This window comes from Scophthalmus maximus, chromosome 8 (assembly GCF_022379125.1).
Source record: "Scophthalmus maximus strain ysfricsl-2021 chromosome 8, ASM2237912v1, whole genome shotgun sequence".
In the NCBI taxonomy this organism is placed as follows: Eukaryota; Metazoa; Chordata; class Actinopteri; order Pleuronectiformes; family Scophthalmidae; genus Scophthalmus; species Scophthalmus maximus.
In genome coordinates, this window is record NC_061522.1 from 647,501 (window position 1) to 657,500 (window position 10,000).

At 51.7% G+C, this 10,000-nt stretch overlaps 1 protein-coding gene across 4 annotated transcripts; it reads right to left on the reverse strand.

Moving 5' to 3' along the window:
• Positions 1-445: 445 nt before the first annotated feature.
• On the reverse strand, positions 446-2,708 carry irf2bp2b (interferon regulatory factor 2 binding protein 2b). 4 transcript variants are annotated; one of them, XM_035637723.2, is made up of 3 exons: positions 1,720-2,708; positions 898-1,622; positions 446-643 (listed from the first exon to the last, which is right to left on the reverse strand). In XM_035637723.2, exons 1-3 carry the CDS (start codon positions 2,510-2,512, stop codon positions 581-583), a joined length of 1,581 nt encoding a protein of 526 aa, XP_035493616.2. In that variant the 5' UTR covers positions 2,513-2,708; the 3' UTR covers positions 446-580. The 4 variants fall into 4 exon arrangements, with proteins under 4 accessions (XP_035493616.2, XP_035493613.2, XP_035493615.2 ...); XM_035637720.2 differs by having other exon boundaries at positions 1,753-2,703; XM_035637722.2 differs by lacking the exon at positions 446-643 and having other exon boundaries at positions 791-1,622; positions 1,720-2,706.
• Positions 2,709-10,000: the final 7,292 nt, after the last annotated feature.

Genomic DNA, 10,000 nt, shown 5'->3' on the forward strand with positions numbered 1-10,000 from the left:
CAGCCGCTCCGTCGTGGAGCAGGAAGTGAGTGTGGACTCGCTCCCTGAGGGGGAGGGGGAGCGAGGTGATGTGGAGAAACCGGCGACGGGGCTGATGACCTCACGTCTCCAGAATGTTTTCGGGCGTCGAGTCAGTCGACGGCCCCGAACCGTCACCACGACGCCGACGATTCCACATGATGATGAAAACAAACGTGTGACGTGAGTCAGTTCGTCGGCCTGTCAACAAACAAACGCCACATGCTTCGTCTATTTATAGTCTCCATCTCCCGCCACAGGACACGAGGCTGGGCGGCGGCGGCGGCGAGCGCGTCGACGTGTGATTTACTGAACTACGTGTTTATGTAACACCGCCCCCCCGTTCCCTGGAAGCCGGTTGGCTCCTGTCGCAGGACGTTGACTCGTGACTCATCAGAGGGAGGAACAGAAGCACGACCACAGAGAATTATTACAACGTCTGAAACTGTATTTGGCAATTTTTTTTTTAAACAAGTGCATACATGTACAGCTAGAAGCATTTATTCTTTTTGTTGTTGTTTTGGATTAATTTTCTGCCAAGTGCTCAGATTTGAGTCACATTCTACGTCCGACCGCCTCCAGAAGCTGCGACACGACGAGCGGCGGAGAGAGAACATTCCTCAATCTGCAAAAATATAGAAACACAATGTATTGAAAAAAAGAAAAAATCAAAAATTATACAGCCATGTTTTGCGAAGTTACACACTTCACTTTGTCCGATATGTACACGTCCTTCGGAGGAGGAGGAGGAGGAGGGGGAGGAAGAGGAGGAGGGGGAGGGTTCACGTCCTGTTGCCGCAGGCAGATTATAAAAAAGGGGGAAAAATCCAAAAACAATCAGCGGCTGAACATTTTTCACGGGTCCCGCTCCTTTTTCACCTTTATGTCTCCGGCCAAGATGGTGGCGATCTCCCCCTGCATGAAGGCCCAGGGCACGTTGGAGCCGACCAGCGGGCACCGCTCGCCGCTCGGGCAGTACACCTCGCCGGTGGCGCCCTGCTGCTTGATGCTCTCCCGGGAGCAGGGGAAGCAGAACTTGTGCGACGGCACCGACGGGCACTGGACGAAGTGCGTGTCCTCCAGCCGCTCGTGGCACAGGGTGCAGCACAGCGGCACGCTGCCCGGCGCCACCGACGAGTCTGGAATGCTCTGCGGCGGCGCGTGGGGGTCCATGTGTGCAGCTGAGGGGTTGGCGCTCGGGGGCCCCTCTCTCTGGGCCAGCCTCCTCTGGGAGGCGGCGGAGGACGGCGACAGGGGGCTGCCGCTGTTCCGCCGCACACCCGCCGTGGTGGAGTGTACCTGGTTGGCGTCCTTTGGCGAGCCGGTGCCCCCCGCGTTGTCTGTGGCTAGGATGAGCGCCGCCATGGGGGACTGGCCATTCTGGGCCGTGGCGGCCTCGGGAGGCGTGGTGCGGGCGTGGGGGGACATGGTGGAGGGCGGGGCGGACGAGAAGCCCGGCAGGGCGGTCGGGGGCATCTTCAGGACCTCCGAGGGCGAGGGGAGCCACGGCGGCCCCTCCACGCCGTTCATCTTGGGTGCGCTGCCTTCGCCGTCCGGCTCGGGGGAGTTCTTCCTCTTCATGCTCCGCGGGTGCTTCCCCCTGTCTGCAGGAAGAGGAAGAGGAAGAGGAAGAGGGGGTCAACATCAACACAAACTCAACAAATCACACAGGAAACGTGTCAACACACAGTGTGACCTCACTTCCTGTTGACAGTACTCCACACGCGCTCCTACCGGTCTTGGAGGACGTGGCCCCGGGGTCGTAGCCCATCACCCGCTGCATGGCCGCGTGCTCCTTCTTGAAGCGGCCGTCGAACGTGTGCAGCGCCATCAGGTCGCGCACGGTTTTCCCTTTGCCCATCCACGCGTCCTTGTGTGCGTCCGGCTCCGACGCACCGTCCGCCCGGTGCTTGTCCTTCAGCTCGTCCGCGCGCCTGCCGTGGTCCCCAGGGGCCACCAGGGCCCCGGACAGGGCCCCCTGCAGGGCCCCGGGCAGGGCCCCCTGCAGCGGGCGGCCGTTGAGCGGGTGCGCGGGCTGGATGCCGCCGTTCAGCAGCGGCACCAGGTTCGGAGGAGCCGCGCTCGACCTGCGCGGGTTCGGGCTCTGTCGGTTGAGCTCCGGCGGCTCGTCGGGCTTCGGGAAGCCGTTGGCCGGCCGGCCCGCCTGGTACTCCGGTCCGAGCCGCGGCGGCCGGTCCGACAGCGGGTATCGGTCCAGCGGCTGCGGCGGACGCGAGCCCGCGTCTGCGGCCGAGTGGTTCGCCTCCTTGGCGGCGTGCTGCGGCTTCCCCGGCCCCGGGGAGCGGCCCTCCTGGAAGCCGTGCGCCCGCTTCAGCTGCCGCGCGGTGTCGATGACGAACTCGATCCGGTCCGCGCCCTCGTAGTTGACGCAGCCGCGACACAGCGCCTCGCTGAAGTCCCAGATCATGGCCCAGGGCATGCGGGGCAGGTCGCACAGGTAGCACGACTGGCGGCGCGACGCCGCGGACGACATGTTGTTTCTCCCCGGAGGCACCGCGCTGCAAGATGTCCGCCGGCCCCGGCGCGTCGCTGGAGGAACTAGTGACCCGCAGCACGAGGCGCCACACGCGGACTCGTCTCCGTCAGTCAGCGGCGGAGTCGCAGCGCATCGTCGGTGTCGGTGCGTCCGTCGCCGCGTCTCCGTCTGAGCTCGCGCCCGCGACTCGACTCGGGCTCTCGGCGTCGGGGCCGTGACGTCAGCGCCGACGCTGCACTCGGCTCGTCGTGTGTCTCCGGCGAGCCCTCGGCGCCGCGGAGATCGCCTGTGTGCGCGGCGGGAGGAGAGGTGTCACTCCGCCGCGAGTCGAACATCCGAAGTAGAGAAATAGAATCAAGTCAACTTAATGGTCAATTCCTGCAGTATCGTTCCAGACATACAGAGGAATTGAAAACCCCGCTTGTCTCGGACCCGCGGTGCAATAGTACAAAACAAAACAAAACATAAGTCATATATACAATAAATAAATTCCAAATAGTGCAAAAGTAAGAGTAAGGAAAAACCACACGGTACAGAAAAGCTAAAGAAATTGAAAATGTGCAATAGAAAGGAAATACTGTACAGTATGTGAAATATCGAGAAACTAAATAAATAGAATTCATAGAAAATGTGCAGTATAAAGGACATGGAGTGCAGAGTGACCGGTGCAGTTACTGATGGGGGGGGGGGACAGTTCCATGATTTGAAGTGGGGCTGTATGAGTTACTTATGCATAGTTCATATGTTACCCGATGTAGATGGTGATCAGCGATGTCACTTAACGGAGTTTGGAGAAGTGGAAGTAGCGTTAGTCCCAGAGGCGACCACGAAAAATTTCTCTTTCGCCACATCTTTAAATGCTTACCTAAAAAAAAAAATCTGTTCAATTGTAGCTACCGCGGCGACTTGGCACAGTGATACATGGACGAAGTACGCTTGAAAAAAAGAGCAAACTTAAACGTCTGTCTGGCGGAAAACTGAAGCATTACATTTTTCCTTTATTTCACCAGGAAGGTCCATTGAGATTCAATATGTCTTCTTCTAGGGAGTCCAGGTCAAGATGATAATACACAAGAAATATTAATAAAACTGGTTATTTGCTTTGAATGTAGCTTTTAGTGCAAGTGATTTACAACAACAACAACTAATAATGATAATAATACTTCATTAATATAGCACCTTTAATATGAGATACATCTTAAACTACTCCTCATACAATTGTGATAACACAATTTCAACAAACAACAACAAAAACAAAACAAAAAACAAAAATATTTCAATGCGATTCATCACTGGGATTTTTCGACTTCACATTATCAGCCCTGGAATTTCCGTCAGAGTGAGCGCTCTTCTTTCCCTCTCTACTCTCTGCCTGCACGCAGATCGCAGTTCAACAAGTGCTGCTGGAACACGCGCTTTACTTGTGGAAGTCACGTCAGAACCATCTCCCCTTCACCGGTTGTTTTACCCACAATCCTCCTCGCGCCGCATCAAGAACGTGTCAGAAAAAAAAAATTACATTTCATGAAACAGGTAAAAATAGAAGTAGAAACATTTGTGCCGGATGAAATCAACAAGTGTTGAAGCTCAGTCTGACGTTTCATTGGCTCCTGAATCCTCCTGTTGCATTCCAGCGCCGGGAAACAGGCAGGCCTGACGTCAGCCCGCTCAGCAGCCAATCACAGAATTCGTCTGTTGTTGCCAGGCAGAGTGTGAAGCTCCCTCCTGCTCTGAGCAGACTGGATCTCATCTGCACGTCTGAGGGCCACACGTCATCACATCACCTGTACGGAGGCCCACAGGGGCCAAGGTCTGAATGAACTGTGATGAAGAAACGAAATATTCATGTTGAACAGAAGGTTATCTGACAGCATTTGTCCTGATCGGGTGACATCATACAGCCTAAAGCTCCAGCTCTGACCTAGCTACCTCAGCTCACTTAGCTTTGAAAGCTAATTCAGTTTTGCTAATGTTAGATAAACTCTGGTCCTGATGTCGAGCTCTGAGTTAGCTACCTCGACTTGTAAAGCTAACATAGTGTTGCTAATGTTGGATAAAGCTTGGTCTTAATCCCGAGCTCTTATTTAGCTACCTGGTTAACTTAGCTTGTAAAGCTAATAAAGTGTTGCTAACATGAGATGAACCGTGATCCTGATCACCAGCTCTGTCTAACCTAGCTTAGCTTGTAACCATGTCTACCATAGCTAGCTTAGCTTGTGAAGTTGTTGTAGTTAGTGTGTTGCTAACATTAGATAAACCTTAACAAGTGAAATTCCCTTATTTAATGAAACTATATCAAAAAGATTTTCCGATCATTTTCTATTGTTTGTTTTTTAAATGATGCAGCAGGATTAAAACTTATCTATGAACGTCGCATCACCGCGCTCACCTCATATCTGTTCATTGTCCTTCACATTCCTGCTGAGTCAGATTTTTTTGTGAATAAATAAATCTTTTTATGACTTGTATACTTTAATGAAGAAAAAATGATCCACAGGTCTGGAAAGTCATTGATAAAAATCGGTCCCACAAGGCGCAGTAACTGTCAAAGTGAGGCCGAAGAGAAGATGATGAAGAAACAACAGCAGACTGATGTGTGGTCACGCTGGTGTCTGGCCAGCAGTGACTCAGCAGCGTCACCTCTTTCAGCCTGAGCGGCTGAACCGGGCTCGACTCTGCTCGACTCCTGTCCGGCTCCGCGGCGTCAGGATGTGGTTCCACCTCACTCGACCTACTCAGCTGATGGAAAGACAGAGCAGGAGAAAGGAAGTGAGAAGGGAAGAGGCGGGGCGTGATGGCGTCATGGTTTTTACTCGTGCAGGAAATGTTTAAAATATTCAGCAGATGCTGGGGGGCCGTAGTCACCTGGGCTTTGAGGGCACGTTAACACCTGCCTTGCTTGGTCCGGAGCGTCGGACTTGTTCAGTGCAGGTGTGAAAGGTTCCTCGGACCAGGGCCGGGACCTATGGTCCGACCAAAAGAGGTGGTCTCGGACCGGATCAAACTGAACCATTGTTTGGTTTGTTAGCGGCGTTAAAACTATCTTTTTGGGATGGCTCAGACTTTTGCTCCAATTACAGGAAGTTGAGGCAGCGAGCTACAGTATCATAGAAGAACAAATAGAACCGGAACAGGAAAAGTCTTCCCGCGGAATCAACAACACACCGACGTCAGACTACAAACCAATCAGAGTCGAGTATCAGGGAGACGCAGCCACTGTAGGTGATGACGACAGGACGTAGGTTTGTCGTCTGAAGTTCTTTAGTGAAACCAAGACTAAACAATGTGACAAAGACACGAGTGCTGGTTCGGACTTTGAAGTGTGAAAACATCCTTAGTTTCTCCTGGAATCACTTCAGCGACTCACCAGGGAGAAGTTCTGGCGGACGGCGACTTTCTAACACGTGGTTAACGTTGTGAAAAGTTCCACATCAACACAAACCACCATTAGATTTCCAATGTAGCTAACAAGGTTATCTGACAGTAGCTGCCAGCGTCCCTCACATGCAAGAAGAGCAATGTGTGGAAAAGTTTGAAAGAGTTTTCAGATCCGACACCTCGGCAATCATTACACACCTGAGTCTTAAATGTATTTGCTGCTCAGATGATCGTTCCAGTGTCTTTGTCTGTTCGGATCAGCGTCTGTGGGACGAACAAACGGATCATGGATTGTTTTAAATCCTCTAAGACACGAATGCTGCTCAGCACGTCTGATGAAACCCGAGTGTTCTAATCATGGATCGCACGTCTCTCTGAAGACTTACTCCTCATGACCCTGCTGTGCCCCACACACCCATCCTCCTTCTAAATCTCCTGTCAGCTGACCCATCGTCCCGTCGCTGCCTCCCACAGTGCTGGGGGGGGGGGGGGGGGATGCTCATGTGATTCCACTTCCCAAATGGAAACACAAACATGAACTGACAGCATGGACGACATTTTCCCACATCGTTCACTCCGTACGATACGTGTAATTATTTTTTTTACCTCTTTGGACTCGTGGGAAACGTTGAGACTTTCACTCACTGATTCACGGCGACAGAAACCTGCAGCAGACTGTCGGTGGAAAAACTGTTGTTCCGTTGTACTGTTGTGTCAGACGCAAACAGCACATATGAGGCGACGCCGATGTTCCCTGAATTAATACGAGGAACAAACACGGCGTGCTCTCTCTCTCACTGGAGTTGTACGATAAGATTATCAGAATAGTAAGGAGCTGATTTACAGCAGCAGGTTCACTATGACCTGAGAGGGAGGCAACATTATTCTAAAAAGTGTTTGAGTGAAGGGAAAACTGGGAGCAGGGTTTGATACATAGTGATGAGTCATCTCCAAAGAGTTAATTCTGAGGGACGACCTGAGGTCTCCGGTAAAGCCTGGTGGAATCCTACAATTTGAATAACTTTCCTAACTGGAATCAAGTCGTTAACCTTCGGATCACGATGATGCGACAGGTGTAGCACATTTATGCCTGAATAAATACGAAAATGCCAAAAATGTCATTGAAATAAAACAGAAAGAATGAATACATAAAACTTTTGACTTGAAAATCCTCCGCCTGGGGCTGATGATAGTTTCCTCTGGTAGAGTCTAGTGAACAGTAGATGGAAGAACAGGAAGTGATTCAAAAACGTGTTATGGTTTATTACAGAGCCACAGTGTCTGACCTGGACTGTTGGGGGTCGATCAGGGAGGTAGTGAACACAAACTGAGCCCAGCGGTGGAGAAGACCACGCCTCCTCGTCTCACGATTATACACATAACAAAACATTCCTGCGACTCCAGGACGGGTCAGGTATCAAACTGGATCTGGATATGGGACGCTGCGAGCCCGGGTGTGTTTTGCCTGATCAGCGGGGGCTTTAAATAGCCTCCCCGCGGGCCACTCAGATGGGGGATCTGCAGACTTGGCCTCGTGGCCGCGGGGGTCGACCCAGTCCGTTTGTTCAGCTTAGCAGTTTCACATGAGGGGAGGAAGTGTGCACGGTGGGAATCGTCAGAGCTGGGAGGCGACGAGCGAGGTCAAACCCGGAGCTGAGGAGTCCAGGACTGATTAACTGTTCACAGTCGCAGAGCTCAGTTTCCAGAAATGTCCTCCACTTCCCTTCCTCAGCGACATGGTGGAGACCAGACGCCTCCTCCGGCAGCTGGTTACAGGCCCTCGGCTCTGTAAACATCTGATTGGGTTTCTGATGCTCTCAGCAGAGTCCAGATACAGTTAAAGGTCCCAGGAGACACGGCGGTGCAGTTCAGCACTTCCTCCATGTGATTCATATCCCTCTTGAACCAGGATGTTTGTGCGAGACATGAGATCAATCTTTTCAGCTTCAAGGAATCGGTCACATCTGCCAGCGACCGGATCATTTCATCATCAAATACTACCTGTGTACATTTGGGTTTTCCGGCTTCTGGGCCTCTTTAGTTCCAGTGAAGCGAAAAAACTTTGCATCCGCCAGCCAGTCAGGTTGCAGGAAAATGGGTCACAATGTCTCAATCACTTCCGCATTTCATTCAATTAGACACCCATCCATCATGGATCCATCCAACCAATCAGAGGGCCGACATACAGAGACAAACAACAATTCACACCTATGGTCAATTTAGAGTCTTAACCTAACCCCAGTCTGCATGTGTTTGGACCGTGGGAAGAACCCGGAGAGAACCCACGCAGACATGGGGAGAACATGCAAACTCCACACAGAAAGGCCCTGGTTGGTCTGGACCGGGATGCGAACCCAGAATAACGACAGCACCAAACGCTGGAGGGCGTTTGTGAGATATCACGCTCACAGGAATGAGACGGACAACATCAAACCTTTGAGGTTCCTCTGGGGAACACAACTGTTCTTCCCTGAGTCTTTGTCTCCAGTTCTGTTCTGTGGTTTGGTCCCAGCGGACTTGTTTCAGTAGCGGCACCGGATAACGCACAAGGTGACGTAGAGACGAGCTCATGACGTCTGTCCCTTTAGTTTTTTATATTTCTTGTGAGCGAGTGAATGTTTTGTCCCGCAAATGAGATGATGAGGATTCGTCCTCTGGGGAGCATGAACAAAGTGTTGGACACAGTCAGTGTACCTCTCTGCTCATGTGGAGATGTTCACCAGCTGTGGACTGAATCACTGACAGACTCCATTACGCTTTTCACTAAACGTTGTGTGTAGAGTCCATCGCGTCGGGACGGCGAAGGAGAATCTGTTTCCGTTTTTGAATTTGAGGTCAGTTCCTGATTGTTTGGAGAACTGGCAGTCGCCTCCGACTCAGGCGAGATAAACCAGAGACGTGTTTTTATATTTTTTGCCCTGAATGCATCATCTGTTCCACATCATCAAAGCCTGAGCTCCGAGAGCAGCGGCGCTTCCTTCACCAAACGCTCCGTTTAAAAATGAACCTTCAACACATGAAAGGCCGCGCTAAAAAGCTATTTGTTCAATTATTAAGAGACCGCCCCCCTGGAATCGACTGGTGACGATGTTGGATCACGTCTCCGTGGTAACGAGCTGAAGCAATTCTTCTTCAGTGAATCAGGTTTGCAGCGTTCGTGTACGTCACTCTACCCGTTCACGTTGCTGCTTCACGACTCTTCGTCCTGCTGTCAAGAAAGTGTCAGTGAGTCGTTTGTCGTGTGCGACACTCCGAGGACCTCGTAGGTTTGACCTCAACAAACATCTAACATGTTCTTCTCCAGTTTGTTTCCTGCTCTGACAGTTCTCCGGGGACTGACCTCAGTAAACAGAAGCTGGCTGATGCACTTTCATCTCCACGTGACTTTATTGTCAGGATGTTACTGGTGATGAGCCACTTCCTGTTTACTGCAGACGCTGCTAATGCTTTCTTCTTCTGCTGGCTCAGGACCAACATGACGTGTTGACCACCTCAACAAACACATCTCCATCTCATTGACATGCAGGAAGCCTCTTCACGTCGAGTCAGAGCGCAGCAGACATCAGACCGATGGAATGAATCGCTGCTCCATTGACAGATCTCCACGGACGTTCAGCAGATCCATTCAAACTGAGAAGCACACGGACCTGGTTCCACAGCTCAGAGAGCTTCACTGGTCAGAACAAACCTGATGCTATCGTCTGTCCTCTGGGAACCACGACTGTGCCAGTGTGGTACATGGTCTTTGGATAACTGGATGAAAGGCAGGTGGATTCATCATCTGGGGACAATGAACGAGGGAATCCTCCCTACAGTTGTGGAGATGTTTGAGTCTGAACCAAAGTGGTAAAGTGACCAACTCGATCAATAATGAGTCTGATCCAGTCGCCACTGGACACGGATCAGGTTTCTGCTCTTTATTAGTTCAAGAAGAAGAGAATGTGGCCGACCGTCGAGAGGATCTTTATCGACGCAGCAGGATGTGGCCGCTCGCCCCCCCGACACCATGAAGATACGGGCCGGCGCAGGCGTTTAGGAAGTGGACGGCCAAGTCAAATAAACTCGGGGAACAACACTTTTGGACGCCTTGCATCTGGAATCAGAGCG